Consider the following 19,971-nt stretch of genomic DNA (forward strand, 5'->3'; position numbering starts at 1 on the left):
TGAAATTTGACTCTTTTAGACTTCCATCTTTTTTGTGATGCTACACTTTTTAAGCATTCTTTGGTGTTATTTTGGAAATATACAAAAGGATATCAGTCAATAATTTATAGTACACATTGTAGCAATGTCACAGGGTATGCTTTATAGTAAAAACCCTAATTTTGAGCAGAATCAGCTACAGAAGTGTTGTGGGCCCAGCTAAGGCACCATGTTAGACGTACTAGCAAGCCGCCGAGACATGGGCTAGAATTCAGGGTTCTCCAAACTATGGCCCTCCAGTTGTTCAGGAACTATAATTTCCATCATGCCTAGTCATGTCTGTGAATGTCAGAGTTTTACAATGCCTCATTGGATGTGTAGTTTCGCAACAGCTGGTCGGCCATAGTTTGAAGATCCCTGAGCTAGATGTTCAGGACATCTTTTATTGTTAAGAGTTTTTTTTGGTCTTTTTTAGAAAAAAGTAGAGGGGTTTGGGTGTAGTGGTTGGCTATTAAAAGGGGAGGAAGGGGTGTAAAGTATGATAAATCTAACTGGTGGGTCAGGCAATAGGGGAGGGGTGAAAAATGGGGGGGTGTATAAGGAAGGGATAAGCATGCCAGACAGGGGGAGTAAAGACCATTGGGTGGGGTAAGAAGAAGAGGAGAAGTAATAAAAATATTGAGGGAGAGGTGAGGGAAAGAAAGAGAGGGTCAGAGGCGTAACGAGAACATTCAGGGCCCTGGTGCAAGAAACCATGAAGGGCCCCCCATACCCATTCCCTTCAAGCTTGGGGCTCTTCCCACTGATCCTGGGGCCCTTTACTCTCGTTGCAGGGCCCTTAATTACAGTCCCGCAGTGGGACCCTTTCACAAGTTCTGCAGTGGGTCCCCTTCCTGCCATCTTGGGGCCTCCCCACGGTGGTGGAATGCCAGGGCCCGGTTGCAAGTGTGACCTTTGCGATCCTGGAAGTTCACCCACTGGTGTCAGTAGTTTTTATTTTTTGGTATTTTAATTGTATTATTTTTTATCATTTTATTTTTTTACAATGTCACTGACTATGACTCTGTCCATTCAGAAAAGGAAGGAGCTGGAAAATTACATATTTACCGACCCCCTCCTGGTTCTCTATTGTGACACATCCCCTGTGTCACAATAGGGGAGGGAGCACAGTGGGGGGGGGGGACCAGGGGAGAACACAGGGGCCCAGAGACAGCAGAACACAAGTGAACTGGATAGGAGAAGTGGCGGGGGCAGCATACAGAGGAACCAATCTCCTCCATTTTCCTCCTGCAGCTACAGGAGGAAAAAGGAGGACAGTGATTTCTCTACATGCTGCCCCCCGCCACCCCTCTTATCCAGGTGTACAGGGAAGCCACACAGGCCCCCTGGAGCATGGGGCCCGGTTGCAATTGCAACCCCTGTAGCTACGCCCCTGGAGAAGGTAATTAGGGTGGGAGGGGGAAGAAGAAATAGAGGGCATGGGAGAGTTTTCAGGTGTAATACTTACCCAGAAATGAGGGGGAACTTTGTTAGTTGGTGTGTAACAGTGATGATATTTGGTCAGGGTTAGCTGGAGTAGGACATGCTGTTTGTATTCCTCTGCAAAGGAGAAATCTAAACAGTAGAACCATGTGGCACCGATCTTAGAATTCGTCCCTATCTTCAACATATTGGAGGTGATTATATACTTTTAATTACAATTTATGTTATTATTTATTTATGGTTATTTACTTTTTTGTTCTAGGTCTGCATATTGGAAAGTAGATCAGATAGTGATAGATGAGAACACATTCCTGCATGTGTGGTCTTTTATAGAGAACCACCGTGATGTCCAAAACAGGTCCTGTTTTGGAAACTTTAGTAAAACTACAGTATCAACGAGAAAAGGAAAATAGCCGGTCCTGGGGTGGTTTACATTCTTAGCATAATTGAGCGTCTTTAGGAATGCTGATCTGTGATGATATTTAGTGAATAATATGAAACAGCCCAAATTCATTTACTTTATCTGTTGTTATACATAAAAGTCATCACAACCTAGAAGTACAACTCATCTTGATGTTGACCCAACAAGTATAAATCCGGGCCACAAATTATGTTGATTCCACAATTAAAAAACGGAATGAGTTTTATAAGATTTACTTGTTTGTTACATGTCTCCTAGGCTTTATCGATTAAAGAGCAAATTGGATATCCAGACTATATTTTGGAAGACCAGAATGACAAACTCGACCAGGAGACAGCAACAGTAAGTATTTTAGTAGAGTGATCTGGAAATAACTAGTTGTGTACAAAAGCTGGTAGAACAAATGTTCACGTCCAAGTTCTAACATTTCTTTTTAGAAAAGTCCTGGAGCCACACAAACCACTTTGAAAAATGAACTTTACTGTTCAGCACATGCACAAACACAGACGCTACACCCAGGATCCAATGGATTCTGTTGAGTGTAAAGCCTCGTACACACGCAACGATTGTTGGCTGTGAATTTTCGGCCAACGTCCGATCGGACGATTGTCGGCTTGTTAGTATGATGCTTCCGACAACCAACTCCGACTTTTCGGCCGAACAAAATCTGGTGTGCATGCTATAAAATTTTTGTTGGCCGTCAACAGAACGGCCGATTTTCCATAGTAGGTGAGGTTGAATAAAGACAATAGTCCATCCAGTTCAACCTGTGTAGGTGTGTGTGGCTGTAATCATCTAACATAGCCCTTAATGTCCGTCAGTCAGTACAGATTTCGGCAGACAAAATTCAGATGAGCAAGACTGGGCATGCTCAGAGAAGAAAAAACACACGGAACGTAAACCAGAAGATGACATCACTTCTGAAGTTGGTTTTTGTTGGCCGAGAAAATTTGTGTGCAGTCTAGAGCACATTCCAACCAACACAACAACACTGGACAAAAGACGGCCGATCGGTCGGCCGATAATCGTTGCGTGTGTACGAGGCTTTAGATGCAAAGAGTAGTGGATGAAAGGCTTGCAGAGAACTGGTCACAATGCTACATTTCCAGTTAACTTCGGTATACGCTTATTAAACGGTTTGTAAAACAACATGGGGTCTATGTGAGTTTAGTTGAAATATGATTGAGATGACCATGTTTTACGATGATTTCATGATGGATCCAGGGCAGGACAGAAGGAAGAGGGTTATATAGGTGGATATATATGATCATATTAGAATGGGATTATACAGCCCATCCATCCTCACATCAGCTATTAGTGTGAATAGTCTCTATCCAGTACACAGGCTGATTAAGAGAAAAAGCATCCTAAATCATCCTAAGGCCTCTTTCACACGGCCGCTCCGTTTTTTTTCTCCGCTTTTTTTTTTTCTTTTTCATGGACACGGATGACACTTGTGTCATCCGCTCCGTATGTCCGCATATCATCCAATCCGTTTGCGGATGATATACGGACATAATGTATGTCTATGGGGATTGCGGATGTCAGCAGATGACAACGCTGACATCCGATTTTGCATCCGTTCCGTTTTTAAACGGAAGAAAAATAGGGTTCTGTTCCATTCTAAAAAACGGAACAGAACTGAAATGACGCAAATCGCATGTCAGCGGATGGTATTCCACTGACATCCGCAATCCCATTGACATGCATTATGTCCGTATATCACCGGCAAGCGGATGGGGTGATATACGGACATATACGGAGCGGCCGTGTGAAAGAGGCCTAATGTCCCAGGTTATTGGCCATCACATGGTATCTTTAGCTGAAACCTCAGAAGTCCTTGGCACAGAATGATGGAACACACCAGTTCTTCAGGGTCCATAAATAAGTGACATCTGTGCAGGTGCCATGTAATTGAGTTATCCCACCCCTCCCCACTGTTTCACTTTTTTCTATTCTGTTTTAGGCAATTTTAGATGCTAGCCCTATGTGTGCAGAGGACTCCAGATCCTGAGCTCACGTCTCTCCCCCCCACCCCCCATACATCATGAGCCCTCAGAGTAACTGAACTTCCTCCATGGGGTTCCACTAGTGGTGGCAGAGAAGTATTTCATGCAGGACTTTTGAGGAGAAAAAAATCCCCTCTGGGTGATTAATGGAATTTTAACAAATATTGTTGCAGATTGCTACCTTTTTTCTGCTCTGAAGAAATAGCTGTTTGTTTCACCCTGTCCGCTGGATACTAATTATAAATAGGGGGTCCGGTTCTATTCTATCCCCTGGGGCACGCTCATGGTTTTGAAAGTCGCAGTGTCTGCATCTCTTTAGAAATAATAAACCATTGGGAGTATCTCCTTAAACTACAATTCCTATTGCAGAGAATGCCTACAATTTGATGTTTATCTTTCTGGGGAAATCAGCGAGCCAATCGATTACACAAACAGGAAATTATATTTCTGATGGAAATCCATACACCAGTGGTGTACAAAAGACCTCCAGGTTGCCATATTGCATTGAATTTTCAGAAAATTACAGTGGCTGCAGGTAAAAAACAAAAGGGTATTTTTAAAAACATTAAATAAAAGTAAGGTTTGTGTAGCAATTGTATATGCTACGAGTATATTATTTTTTTAATATATTTTTTGCGTGAGCCTCTGTTCAGGGCAGCAGTGTAAGGAAAGCAGCACCCCCACTTGACCCTCCTTCAATCCCGCCGCTGAGATAGTAAAAATAATTGGATATTCTAATTGTTTTATTGGTATCTGAACTGACTCACACACCTGAAATGTTCATTGCAGCTCTCTGTAATTGAAAATAACCTTCCTTTTGTTCCAGTACTGCAGCCTCCATCAGCCTCTTTGGCCTTCAACACTTCTGGGAGTGTCAGTTGCCAGTGCCCCCACCACACCATGGCCTCTCGATCACTAGAAGGAGCTATGGAACATAGTGTGGGACATATGATTCTGACACTCCTAGTAGTGGCCCCCTATTCTCCTGGAATGCCAAGGAGTTTGCCTGAGGCTGTAGTGCTGGGTAAGGAGGAGGAGACATGGATATGGGGAGATGACTATACCAGTTATTCTACTGCAGGGCGCTGCCAATGGCAGCATGACTATAAAGAGATTAAAAAGTGTGAGATTTCAATGGGGCTTTAATTTTGGTCTTTGCCAACATGACTGGGGCTTGCAGAAGAGGTGGAGATGGGCAGGGTTCTAGTGGGTATAGTTATAAATATAAAATGGCACTTACCTGATTGAAAAAGTGGGAAACTCAGGGGTGGTCCCTGGTCTGAGGAGAGGAGGGAGGATCTTGTTGGAGGATTAGTCGGTAGATTGCCAGCATTAGACAGTTTTCTCCCACTGTCCCTCCCCTGGACACCTTTTTTCTTTGGCGTTCTTATGCCTTCTCTAAGTGGAAGGAATAACTTAATTACCTGTAAACCCACACCCATCCCTCATTCTAAGCCTAATCTATCTAACCCTGTAAAGAAAAAATAGCTATACTTACCTATTCTGAAGCTGCTCTGCTCCGGTCTCCAGCGGCATCTTCTGTGTGTAGGAGACAGCCGACAACCACTGGTAAATGCCTGGGAAGTGACTTCACCTATAGAGTTACTATGGGGCTTCCGTTGTCGGCTGCCTCTTCTACACACTGAAGCTACTGTGACCGGACCAGAGGGACCTCAGAATAGGTAATTATACAGAACTTTTTTTTACAATCCTAGATAGATTAGGCTTAGAATGGGGATGGGAGTAGGTTTAGATTTATTACGGTTTTGCCTTTACTTCCACCTAAATGTTTTGCCTTTGGTTAGTGTTTTGTTTCCTACTAATTTCTGCTGTCATACAAGTATTTTGATCATTCAGTTCATTTGTAATAGCAGCAGGCAGGGGTCTCTGGGTCCTTGAAGGTGGTGCTGGTTTAAAATCTTGGAGAAATTTCAGTTAGGCCTATCTCAGATATGGGTGTCCCTTCGAACAACAGGTTACGTTGGTAACACAAGGATGGTTTTAGGTTGTATCTCGGGGTACATAGGTGGTTAATTGACCCTGAGACAATGTAGTAGTGGCTTGGGGACTTTTTCATAGGGTGGCAGTTGCAGGCTGGTTGTTTGATCCTATATGCACCTTCAAAGCCCTTAGACTTGGTAAGCTCAATTACACTGATATTTGGTGTTCTGTTATGCATTTAGTTAGGCCCAGAGCAAGAAATAAACAGAAGTATGAACACAGGTCCGACATGACTGGGTTAAAAGGAGTTTGGCATAGGAGGGTTTTTTCTGTAGGTTAAATTAAATAGGAATTAAGGGGTACTTACTGGATTAGTAGGTCATGTAGGCACAGGTGGGGCTTCAGGTGCAGATGGTGAGAGAATAGATAGTCAGTAGGAGGGTCCTAGGAAGTCTTCAATTGGAAGAGAGCTGGTGGTCAGGAAAACTCCCATCCTTCCGTCCTTAGGTTTGGAGATGATCTTGTGTTCTGTTGGGACATTTAAGGGTTTTATGTGGATATGTCATAGCATAGACGGGATACAAGGTCCTTGAAGTTGGTCATTATGGGCAAAGTATACAGTGGTAGGGACTCATCGTGGGTACAGCTCCCCTTATTTTGTATGGTTTAGTAACAGTGAACTGTGGGTTGTTCAGGGTTGTATCTGCGATTACTGGTGTTGTTGTCTCCGTATCGTTTTTTTGCAGTTGGAGACCTCCCTTTCGGTTGCACACGAGTGCTTTGTTAAGTAAAGATACCTTGGGCCTCCATTCATACTGTATGGAATGTTAATGTTTCATATACAATCTGTTAATTAAGGGCTGCTATGTCCATTAACCGCTTCAAAATTGGGCACTTTCACCCCCTTCCTGCCCAGGCCAATTTTCAGCTTTCACCACTGTCACACTTTGAATGACAATTGCGCGGTCATACAACACTGTTCCCAAATTAAATTGTTATAATTTTTTTCCCACAAATAGATCTTTCTGTGGGTGGTATTTAATCACCGCTGAGTTTTTTTTATTTTTTGCTAACGTTTTTCTTAGTTTCTGTCAGAAAATGTTGTAAATAGTAATTTTTCTCTTTCGCTGATGTGCGCTGATGAGGCTGCACTGATGGGCACTGATAGGTTGCACTGATGAGGTGGCACTGATGGGCACTGATAGGTTGCACTGATGGGCACTGATGAGGCTGCACTGATGGACACTGATAGGTTGCACTGATGGGCACTGACGAGGTGGCACTGATGAAATGGCACTAAAGGACAAGTATGAGATGGCACTGATGAGGCTGCACTGATATGCAGCACTGATGGGCACTGATGGGCGGCACTTATGGGCAATGATAAAAATCATATAGGATATCCGCGCTAAAGCATATAAATTACAAATGAGCAGCCGCTTAAGCAATCTGTGACACTAGATGCAAGAATTCTGATAAATATATGAAGCAGCACTAAAAAATTGAAAATTTAAGCCCCAAATGTAATCCAGTCAGGGTTGGTTCATCAGCAGGATGAAAAAAAAAAAGGCATATATGCCCATAGTGTAACCCATAAAAAACATTTATTCAAAAAATAACAAGTGAAACTTGCAAAGTGAATCGCACTAAGCAAATCATTGGGCAATAGGTTTAAAAAAAACTTGCATATAGCAATAAAAAAACAGATACAATTGCTCTCCCAAAAAGCAGCAGGCTGTGTGGCTGCACCGGACTCTCGCACCAGTCAACAAGCGTGTGTAATGACGAAGCGTCGTAGCCACGCCCAACTAGTTTCGTCAAAGAGATGAAGTCATGGGGGGACTGGCTTACTGGCTTACTATGGACAATGATAGGTGGCACACATTGGCAGCACTGATGGGCAGCACTGACTTGCATCACTGATTGGCCTCACAGATGGGCATAGACTGGCATCACTGCTGGGCACCATTTGAGCTGCACTGATAATCAGGGTACTGATTATCTGTACAGGTTTCCCTTGTGAGGAAATGCCGCTGATCGGCTCACCTCTCCTCACACTCTGTCAGTGTGAGGCGAGGAGAGCCGATAACTGGCATTTCCTTGTTTACATGTGATCAGTTGTAATTGGACATGGCTGATCACATGGGTAAAGAGCCACGTCATTGGGGTGTGCTCTGTCCCAGTGACACAGCTTATCTTCAATCGCCGCGCTGCACACCCCCATGGGCGCGCAAGCGCGGTGAGACTAGGACGTCATAAGACGTAGTCCCAGAACAACAGAGCATCCCGCTCGCCGTCATTTGTCTATTTGGGGGGCGAGAGGCAGTTGAACTCCAGTTTGTGTGGTTACTTGGGTATGGATAAACAATGGAGTGATGGTCAAGTAATATTGGAGACAAAGTTTCTTTAACCACTTGCCGACCGCCCGCCCGCCGCAGATATACTGCGGCAGGCTGGCTCGGCTGCGCAAACTGCCGTACCTGTATGGAGGTTCGCGGGAGTACTCCTGGGGGCGCGCAGCAGGGAAGCCGATCCACGGGGCGGGCGGCTGCGATTGCCCCCGGGCACCCCCGATCGCTCCCCGTGGAGAGAGAACGACGGTCTGCTGTTGTAAACACAGCAGACCGTCGCTCTCTCTGGAATGAACATGGAGCGACTGTGATTCTCCTATTTAGGAACACAGGTCTTTGTGTTGATTCCACAAATCCCTCCCCCATACAGTTAGAAAACACCCCCTAGGCTCACACTTAACTGTTTGAGCGCCCCGGGGTAGCCCCTTCCCTGCCAGTGTCATTATTACAGTAACAGTGCATATTTTTAGCACTGATTACTGTAGTAATGTCACTGGTCCCTCCAAAAGTTTCAAAAATGTCAGTTAGGTGTCCGATCTGTCCGCCGCAATGTCGCAGTCCTGCTAAAAATCGCAGATCGCCATTACGAGTAAAAAATAAATAAATAAATAAAAATGACATAAATCTTTCCCCTAGTTTGTAGACGCGATAACTTTTGCGCAAACCAATCAAAATACGCTTACTGGGATTTTTTTTTTTTACCAAAAATAATGTAGCAGAATACAAATTGGCCTAAAAGGATGAAAATTTTTTATTTTTATTTATTTATTTATTTTTGGGAATTTTATATAGCAGAATGTGAATATATATATATATATATATATATATATATGTATATATATTTTTTTTTTTTTTTTAAGAATTTTTGCTCTTTTTTTGTTTATCCGCAATAAATAAAAATTGCACAGGTAATCAAATACCACCAAAATAAAGCTTTATTTGTGGGGGGAAAAAAAGGACATCAATTTTATTTGGGTACAGCGCTGCACGACCACGCAAATGTCTGGTAAAATAACGCAGTGCTGAATCTCAAAAAATGACCTGGTCATTAGGAGGGCAAATCCTTCCAGAGCTGGTTAAGAAGCATTCAACCCACTGACCACCAACATAAGGAGCATTTATCCTTCGGGTCCAGAAGTAGTTAATACCTTAGTCATGTTTATCTTTTCCAATTTTGTATTTAATTCTGTTTATTGTGTTAAAAAAGAGGCTGCTATGGCTATTCAACTCCAAAATGGATAGTGGTTGTCTGGTTAATGGGATTGGGGGGGGGGGTAGCTGTGTGTTACAAGGTTGGAGGTAATTGCAAGACTCTGTATTCTGTAAAATGGCCATGGCAAAAGGTCCTCATTTACTAAGACAGCTTGTATTCCAAATACGAGAGTTTACACCATTTCCTTTATGTCTACTTTCTATATGAGATATGTCATACGGATGAAACCTTCTCGAATCGTGACACAACAGTACACCAGCCTGCCCTTTCACGGCCCTGAATTCTAAAATAGCTTTGAGCATCACTTATTTTCTATCCCTCGATTTACGGCCATCTGACTGCGTCCCTTTGATTTGCAGGGACTTGAACAGTTCTTGTGACAGCTGAGCAGTTTGGTAAAATGCTTATATGGGAGAAGGAAGGTCAGGGGATAATTGCAATGCTGTTCACTGGCGGAATATTACTGAGCGCGTTACAAAAAATAATAGCCTGAGAAGACCGCGAAAAACACATACACACAGCTCCGGTGATAGAAGTCAAGTGCATGAAGTATTGATTTTTTTTTTTTTCTCTCTGTCTCTCCACAGTTAAACTTTAGCGAGCAAAAATATTTTGAGAATATACTGGAGATTTTAAAAGCTGGAGCACAGAAAAGCCTCAAGAAGCTCAGAGAACCCGTTGATCCAGATGCGTAAGTATTTGAACTGGAAAATGGGAGACAAATTATTATTATTATTAATATTCAGAATTTATATAACGCCAGCAGTTTAAAATATAAAAGGGAGACAATACAGTTACAATACAATAAAATACAAGAGGATTAAGAGGGCCCTGCTCAGAAGAGCTTATGATCTAATGGGGTGGGGCAGGGGTTACAAGAGGTTGTAACAGTAGGGAATGAGCTGATGGCAGATTAGTTGGCCAAAGAGATGAGTTTTCCGGGATCGCCTGAAAGCAGCTAGAGTAGGACATAGTCGTACAGGTTGAGGTAGAGTGTTCCAGAGGATGGGAGAGGCCCTGGAGAAAACCTGGAGATAAGCATGGGAGGAGGAGACAACGGAGCTTGAGAGTAGGAGGTCTTGAAGGGAGCGGACAGGACGGTTGGGGTGATATTTGGAGACGAGATTGGTGAAGTAGCTCGGGGCAGAGTTGTGAATGAAAACAATTCATGTATTATATAAAATGTATACATTCATTTTATAAGAGGGAATAAATAATGTTTCAAATATATTTTATTTATTACTATTTTTAGGATTAAAAAAATTTCCTTTAAAAAACTTAATTTTTTTTTATATTAAACATTGCTTTTTATTATTTTATGATTACATCATCAGACACCAGATGGAGTTCTGGGCTTCTATTCACCTGTTTACTAGGCTACTTTTAGGGGTCTATGCATAAAATGTTTGTTGTGCGGATAGGACAAATATGCGCACAATAAGGACTAAAATTGCTGTATTTCCTCTAATATGTGCAGTTCCTATATTGTCAACACCACCTATTGGCCATAATGCCCTGTCAGGAATTAGCAGCAGAGATGGCCCAATCTGCATGGCTACACTCAGGAATCTGGGGCCAGACTGTGTGTATGCTTTAGGGGAGATTTACTGTATTTACAGTGAAACAAAATCTTTCAAAAACCAGCACACAGCAAACATGAAAAAATAAGTGAACCAAATAACAAAGTAACAGAATACCCGGTTAATAACTAATAAACAGAAAGCCTAACTATATACAAAATGGGGAACACCCAAAAGCTGGAAAAAACTGGAGGTGCAGGGAGCAGATGGGAAGGGGCAAACAAAATTGGGATCAGAAACAAGGGGGGGGCAGGTACAAGGCAGCAGGGTACTGGGCAGGAAGCAAGAGCAGGATCTAGGAAAACAGAATTTGGCAGCAGGAAAACACTGGAGCGAGAAGCACTTAGTAGGGGAGGACCTAAATACCCTCCCAGCGGCCAGCATAAGGTGAAAACTGATTGCTGGGGTCTGCTGACTGCTAGGAGACACCCACTAGTGGACACTGGAGTTTTCAACCCTTCACCCAGGGAACCACAGTGCCACCAGCAGGTGTTCCAGGTCCTATCATGCGTTTTTTTTTTTTCCAAAAATACCTCAATCAGGAAACAAAAACATATTGTGGCTACTAGATGGCAATTATATCATCCAAGAAAGCCTGGCAGAACACCAAGAATTCTCTACAGTTAAACCCTATTATGGGTAAAATGCATCAGGAGTGTGGCAACAGGTGGGAGGCTTGCAGTGTGTTGTGTACGCTGCTTCTGGAAGCTCAGTAAACTAACTGGAGTTTGAAGACATCATTGGTGTGTGGGCCATCTTTCTTGGATGTTACATGTGGTGTGGAGCCTGAACGGGCTCCTGGGTTTCTACACTCTACTGTACCACAGGGTGAAGGAGAACACAGGAGGTCTTGGAGCGGAGGAACAGACAGAAACTGTCTAACCACTAGATGGACTGATGATTTAGGAACCACACATAACAGAGAAGGCACGTTAATTTTTGTTCTGATTGTGTAAATTCTTACCATATCAGCACAACAAAGGTTTTATACATACAGTAGACCCCTTAAAGCATTACTAAACCCTTGTTGGAAAAGATATATCTATCAGCTATTTCTGTGCAAATTTTTAGCGTACAAACTTGTCCACTAAGTCATTTTTTTACCCCTGTATTTCCTCTTGGATGGCTATGCTGCCTTGCAGGGACCCCCCCCTAGAGTCCCAGTGTAGCCATGCACACTCCCAGCCAGGGCTACACCTGATGTTCTGGTGATCCATAAGCTGAAACCCACACACATCCATAAAGCCCTGCATCTCAGGCCAATCCCCAGCTACACCGGCTACCAATGCGTTAAGCATAGGTCCCAGAAGGTCGCAGAACCATTCACAAAGCATAGTGTGGCTCACACTTGCCCAGTGGGAAGCCGGCTGTGAAGCTGCAAGGAGTCACGGCTAACATGCTGGCGTCAGGGACCCGAAGTACTGGCCTGGATCGGTGGGTGAGGATGCCGCTAGATCCCTGGATAGGTAAGTGTCCTTTTAATAAAAGTCAGCTGCTACAGTATTTGTACCTTCTGACTTTTATTTTATTTTTTCAAGCAGGGTGAAGAACCTCTAATGCTCTGTTTAGATGGACATGTAGAATTTAAATTAAAGAGAGACGGTCTGAAGGCAAACAGCTGCTGTTTTGCTTTCTCTACAGAAAGTGTTTTGTGACACCAATGTCATGTTTTCACCCTTTATTTAATTTGGAAAGTGAACATTGTTTTGTGCTAAACCCATTTTTGTATGTATTTCAGGAACCTACATGTCTACAAGTCAGAACATTCTTTTAACTTTGCATTGGGTTTTAAAATTACAAGTTTAAAATGTGCTCTGTTCCTTTTAGCTACAATTCAGATATATACATTGACTGGGCTTTCAGTTGTCCCTCATTTGGAACCCAATCCCTCTGTCCATCTTCAAATTTAATATTCAATTACCAAGATCTAAGACTGCATTGCATTTGTTTATTTGTAAACCCAGTATAAACCCAATGCTGTCCTGAATACAAAACACTTGTGGGTTTAACCAATCATTTTTTTCAGATTAATTTCTCCAGGTCCCAGGGGTAAACACAATAGGGGTGTATAATTTGTCTACATGCTTTCATGCTTAAAGAGGTCCCTCTTTTGTGATCTCAGGAAGTATGTATTTAACTCTTTTGCAGCTGGATCATTGGAGCAGCGGTGGCTGATGCTTTCTATTCACCAAATCGAAATCAGATCGGTAGGTGAATCTGCTTTGCAGAAACTGATGTAGTTGATATAGTAGGTTGATGGCAGCAATCAAGTGAAATTGAGACACAGCCAGAGGGTGGGTTTTTTTTCTGTGTGTGGGAGGTGCCAGTTTTAAATAGACAACCGAACCTTTCATCTACATAACAAACCAATTACAAACCTGATTTCAGTGATAGCCTATAAGCTGATAAAATATGCAACAACAAATTTGCAAAACAAATCCCTTTAGACATGCATGGTCTGTGTTCATTCCTGTAGACCAAATACTGTGGGTACAAAACTAGGTATCATTTCAGTATCAAGATGATATTTATTAGGTAGTCGATAGAAATATTGACTAGATCAGTGATGGCGAATCTTGGCACCCCAGATGTTTTGGAACTACATTTGCCATGATGCTCAACTATACTGCAGAGTGCATGAGCATCATGGGAAATGTAGTTCCAAAACATCTGGGGTGCCAAGGTTCTCCATCACTAGACTAGATGAACCATTTACTATCCAAGTACAGCTCTCAAAGAACAGCAGAAGCAAGGAAGAAGGTGAAAGGTCACATTTGCACATTTGTCTGATTTTGTTTATGTAGATCAAAATGACTCTGAACAACAAAAGGATCATGTTCTACCACAAATCACCTGGGAGATGCCTGGCCTAGAAGCCTTTGAATTTTAGCAATAGTCCTCTAATAAAATAAAGCCGGCTACTCTGTAACATTCATTGCAACTATTCTTTATTGGCTACATGGCAGGATACAGCAGTAACATGCTAACGCGTTGCGGCTGAAGCCCTATTAGAGCAGGAGTCTCCAAACTTTAATAATAAAGAGCTAGATTACTGTCCTTCAGACTTGGGGGGGGGGGGGGGAGTGCGGCAAGCGAGAGTTGAAAATGTCCCAGTATCAGTAGGAATAAGCAATGCCTTGGATTTGGCTGTTAGAGGGAGTAAGGAAATTACTTGGTGGCTGTGGTTAGTAGGAGAAAGGGAGAAAGAATAGTGCCCTATCATTGGTGTCAGTGTGAGGAATAGTGCCCCATTGTTGGTGTTGGTGTGAGGAATAGTGCCCCATTGTTGGTGTTGGTGTTGGTGGGAGGAATAGTGCCCCATTGTTGGTGTTGGTGGGAGGAATAGTGCCCCATCATTGCTGTCAGTGGAAGGAATAGTGCCCCATTGTTGGTGTCAGTGGGAGGAATCGTGCCCCATCATTGGTGTCAGTGGGAGGAATTGTGCCCCATCATTGGTGTCAGTGGGAGGAATAGTACCCCATCATTGGGGTCAGTGGGAGGAATTGTGCCCCATCATTGGTGTCAATGGAAGGAATAGTGCCCCATTGTTGGTGTCAGTGGGAGGGACTGTGCCCCATCAGTGTTGTCAGTGGAAGGAATAGTGCCCCATTGTTGGTGTCAGTGGGAGGGATTGTGCCCCATCAGTGTTGTCATTGGGAGGAATTGTGCACCATCATTGGTGTCTGTGGGAGGAATAGTACCCCATCATTGGTATCAGTGGGAGGAATAGTGCCTCAATATTGGTGTCAGTAGAAGTAATAGTGCCCCAAGGGCTAAATAAAGGCAAGCAAAGGACCTACTCTGGCCCGCAGGCCGTAGTTTTAGAGGATCAAAGCGACTCTGTTGGTAAAAAAACACAAAAATAAATCATGAATAGGGATCAGCTTGGATTCAGTCCAAACCCATGTTCAGACAAACCCAGAAGGAAGCTGTTAGTGCCAACCTGTTTAACTACTGTGTCCTGTAATTCTATAGGAGCCACTGGTGACTTTTTTCATGATTAGTGATGAACTTGGGTTTAGTCTAAACCAATGTTTAGCCACAACTGAAAAGCAGCTGTCAGTACCAGCCCAATCATCTGGGGCTAGGGCATTTCCTACCCTGCAGCTCTATGTACACAATGATAAGGGAATGCTCATGACATCATTGACAAATGGCCATCTTAGGTCTTTACATAGTTACATAGTTTGTGAGGTTGAAAAAAGACATCAGTCCATCCAGTTCAACCTGTGATGTGTGTGTGTTTGCTGTTAACCGTACATTGAATACCCCTGTATGTTGTGGTCTTTAAGGTGCCCATCTAATAGTTTTTTGAAACTATCGATGCACCCTGCTAATACGACTGCTTGTGGAAGAGAATTTCACATCCTTACTGCTCTGACCGTGAAGAACCCCTTACGTATTTTAAGGTTAAACCCTTTTTCCTCTAATTTTAGTGAGTGGCCACATGTCTTATTGTATTCCCTTTCCCTAAAAAGTTTGTTCCTTATGCTAGGGTCATCACCAGTACAGTATTTGTACATTGATATCATATCCCCCCTCAATCGTGTCTTCTCCAGAGAGAATAAGTTCAGTGCTTGTAGTCTTTCCTCATAGCTGATGTCCTCCATTCCCCTAATTATTTTTGCTGCCCTTCTCTGGACTCTCTCCAGTTCCAGCACATCCTTCCTGAGGACCGGTGCCCAGAACTGGACAGCATACTCCAGGTGTGGCCGGACCAGAGTCTTGTAGAGTGGGAGAATAATCTCTTTATTTCTGGAGTGAATCCCCTTTTTTTATACATGCCAGTATTCTGTTAGCTTTGCTTGCAGCCGCTTGGCATTGCATGCCACTGCCAAGCCTGTTGTCCACCAGTACCCCCAGGTCCTTTTCCATCTTAGTTTCACCCAGAGGTCGCCCCCCCCCCCCCCAGTGAGTAGCTTTCTTTCGTATTTCTGATGCCCAAGTGCATTACTTTACATTTTTCAACATTAAACCTCATCTGCCATGTAGTTGCCCACCCCATTATTTTGTTCAGGTCCGCTTGTAAGGTTTCCACATCCTGCATAGAAGATATTGACATGCTTAGTTTAGTATCATCCGCAAATACTGAGATTGTACCAGATATCCCCTCCTCTAGATAATTTATGAATAAATTAAACAGGATTGGTCCCAGGACAGAACCTTGGGGGACCCCACTTTCCACACCCGCCCAATCCAAGTATTCTCCATTTATCACCACCCTCTGGACTCTCCCCTGGAGCCAGTTCTCTATCCAGGTACTCACCCTATGGTCCATACCTACACTCCTTAGTTTTTACAGTAAGTGTTTGTGGGGAACGGTGTCAAAGGCCTTTGCAAAGTCCAGATACACCACATCCACAGGTTTACCTTTATCTAGGTGGCAGCTCACTTCATCGTAGAAGGTTAATAGATTGGCTTGGCAAGAACGATTTTTCATGAATCCATGCTGATTACTACTAATAATACCGTTTTCATTATTAAAGTCTTGTATGTGGTCCCTTAACATCCCCTCCAAAATCTTGCAGACTACTGATGTTAGGCTGACCGGCCTATAGTTTCCCGGGATATATCTCTGCCCTTTTTTAAATATTGGTACCACGTTGGCTTTTTTCCAATCAGCTGGCACCATACCCGTCTGTAGACTATCTTTAACAATGAAGAATAATGGTCTGGCTATCACCTGGCTGAGCTCTTTAAGAACCCTCAGGTGCAAGCCATCCGGTCCTGGTGATTTATTTATGTTAAGTTTCTCTAGTTTAGTTCTAAGTCTATCTATCTTCTGTTAGCCAATGGCGGTACTTCCAGAGGTGTATTATTTAGTTTAGCATTACAAGCTGGGTTAGTGTAGCATCCCGATTCATTTGTGAAGACTGAAGAGAAGAAATTATTTAACACTTTTGCCTTTTCTCTGTCCTCTGTGGCCAAATTTCCTTTGTCGTCTTTTATGGGGCCAATGTGTTCTGGCCTCGCTTTCTTACTGTTTATATACTTAAAGAATTTCTTGGGGTTCTTTTTACTCTCTTCCGCTATATGTCTCTCGTGTTATATTTTAGCCGCCTTGATTTTGCCTTTACATTTCTTATTGCACTCTTTGTAATGCTTGAATGCTGCCAATGACCCCCTCCACCTTGTATTTTTTGAAGGCCTTTTCTTTAGCCACCCAGGGTTTAGTTTTTGCTCTTTTAAATTTATTTCCCTTTGGAATGCACTGGCCAATCCCTTTGTTAAGTATGCTCTTGAAACACTCCCATTTTTCCTCCGTGTTCTTTGTTCGCAGGGTTCTATCCCATTTGATATTTTCTAACAGAGAGCGCAGTTGTAGGAAATTGGCTCTTTTGAAATTCAGTGTCCTTATATTACCCTTGTGTTTCCTATTACTGTAATTAATACTGAAACTTATTGACCTATGGTCTTTGTTTCCTAAGTTGCCCCGTATTTCTATATCCGTGATCAGGTCTGTATTGTTGGTAATCAGTAGGTCTGTTTCTTGTCGGTGCGTTCACCATCTGACCCATGAAATTGTCCTGCAAAACATTTAGGATGTCTTTGATGTCATGAGCATCCCTGCCCCTAATTGTACATGTAGCTGTGGGGCTTGGAATGCCTTGGTCGCAGCCGATTGGACTGGCACTGACAGCTTCCTTTTTGGTACAACCGAACATGGGTTCAGACTGAGCGCAAGCTCATCCCATATCATGAAAACAAAGTAGCCAGTGGCTCCTCCTGATGACTCCTACATCACTCCAGGACACAACAGAGAGGTATGGGCCAACAGGAAAGACCACACAGCATAGCAGGGACCGGAAACCCACATTTTAGAAAAGAGAAGTGGGGAAATCTGTTCTTGAAACAGCAATCTAGGAGTGGAATTCTTTAGTAGAGATTTCCACTTCCTTCCTTCTGTAAACTTATTTAGAGCTTAGGGTCCCCTCTCAGGCTTCTGCGGCTATGTCTGATGGACCCTGCTGTGGGTGTAGGCTGGGTGAAGAGTCTGCCCTGACTCTATATAGACTGTGAGCAGAGAGGGTATCCAAGATGCCACACACCGTACAGAACCATCTGTCACAAAAGTAATAGCAGCCTCAGCTTAGATAAGACACAGCGGGAGGCAGACCACGGGGGGAGTGGGCTCAATCGCCTCTGGCCTCCCGCAATCCTTGGGGAAACTGATAGGAGAGCTGCCTGCCTATGTAAACAAAGCAGGGGGCTCTCTTGTTAGTGAGATCATGTGTCTAAGCTAAGCTGAAACCAGTGGCAGCCCGTACATACAGGGCGCAGCCTAATCTATGCGCCCAGCCCCTAATCTACATGCAGGGCGCAAGATGCATGGATTCCAATGGGTCTTATTTTTTTTTTTATTTTTTTTTTAGAAGCACGTGATTAGAGCCGGAGGCTCTAATTGGCTTCAAAAAGGGTGGGCTCGGGGGGCGCAGAGCACTGCATATAAAGCCCACCCAGTTGTGTGACATTAGCGAATTAATATTCGCTAATGTTTCCCTGTTTCTCCTCACAGCCAATCAGGAAGGGGGTCCTGAGTCCCAATTAACCATGAGTCCTAAGACCCGATTGGCCGCAAGTCCTAACTCCTGATTGGCCGGGAGGAGAATCGATTGCCAGAACTTCGGAGGAGACGCAGGGGTGAAGACGCCACCTGCATGGGGTAAGTGCAACCCTGTGTAGAGCTGCCTTTAATTTAAGTACAAAACTTAAATAATAAATGAAGGTAATCAGTGAGGCGCTGTTACTAATTAGCACACAGTCAAAATATTAAATATAAAATGTTGATAACAAATATTGTGCTTAATTAATTTAAGTGAACAGTGCAATTCATATAAAGGTAGTTTCAAGAAAATAGTGTGCCAGAATATTTATACTGCTCTGAATATAACAGTGTCTCCATTTATGTAAATAAGCAAAGATCTGTAAGGTAGGAGAATCTCAACTTATTTCCACAAATCAATATGTAGCGAATTCTTTTTATCGATTAATTTCTTTTTAAAAGCATATACCAATCTTAGTGAAAACAGTCTACAGTAGGGAATATATAAGAATATTTATTCACAAGATATGTATTCACAATAAATGATCAGACTTGAGTTGACACAAAAAGATAATCTTACATAAAATACAAACTTAAATGATGAATGCACTGTGATGTGTAGCTCAATAATGAAAGAAAAAATAAAGCAAGATTACGTTGTTCCCAGGTATAGTAGAAACCATATTTAAATGTTCTATATAATCAGACCACAATTGTCTGCGAATTGCGCAGCCGACAGTCATTCCACTGCAGATGGAGCGAGAATAGGCCATGCAAAATGAGAGACTAATACGCCAATATGCGCTAAATCTGATATTAATAAAAATGTATAAAAAGCAAAAATCAGCTCTTAAAGAAAAATCTACATATGGTTAATACAGCTGGGACTGTAATCTCATTACCCTTAAATATGCAATTTAAAACATATAAGGAAGGAAATAAATGATAGTAAATAATATCAAACAGCAAGATATATTTACCATATTTAAAATGGCTGCTAGCTTAGAATGGTCGTTACCAGAGTCCTTAAGTGGCTACCTTCCCAAAATGGTGGCCAGTTAGGGAGGAGTTTCATTTGGCGTCCTTCAAAGTTTCAGAGACATGATGGAGCAAAATGGAGTATGTATAGATGAGTATATGTATGGATGTGAGTAGCGTGTATGTTGTAAGTGTAATGAGTGTTGTCAGTAATGTGTAATGTGTCTCTCATATCTGGGTTTCCCTTTTTATATTGTATTGAACAAAAGGGCTGTAAAATTACCATAAGTCAAACCCAGAGGGATGAACTTTATCCCCATTGGTTGGGACATCTTATTCATTAACTGGTGAGGTCATTGGGTGACACCTCTTGGTCAACCAGTATAATGGATATTAAAACTATATGATTTCTCCATTTAAGACTATCATAAAAACAACATAATAATCTCATCTATTACATGTCCATTTAATATC

General features: G+C 42.7%; 1 protein-coding gene across 2 annotated transcripts in view; it reads left to right on the forward strand.

The window, feature by feature from the left end:
• The window catches only part of MMEL1 (membrane metalloendopeptidase like 1), a 324,059-nt gene that overhangs the window by 269,011 nt on the left and 35,077 nt on the right, over positions 1-19,971 (forward strand). For both annotated transcript variants that reach the window (XM_082273303.1, XM_082273302.1), the window contains exons 14-16: positions 2,141-2,224; positions 9,984-10,087; positions 13,125-13,183. In XM_082273303.1, coding sequence (XP_082129429.1) covers positions 2,141-2,224; positions 9,984-10,087; positions 13,125-13,183 — 247 coding nt within the window. The remainder of the gene's footprint in view (positions 1-2,140; positions 2,225-9,983; positions 10,088-13,124; positions 13,184-19,971) is intronic.

This window comes from Pelophylax lessonae, assembly GCF_965119305.1.
Source record: "Pelophylax lessonae genome assembly, chromosome: 12".
Lineage (NCBI taxonomy): Eukaryota > Metazoa > Chordata > Amphibia > Anura > Ranidae > Pelophylax > Pelophylax lessonae.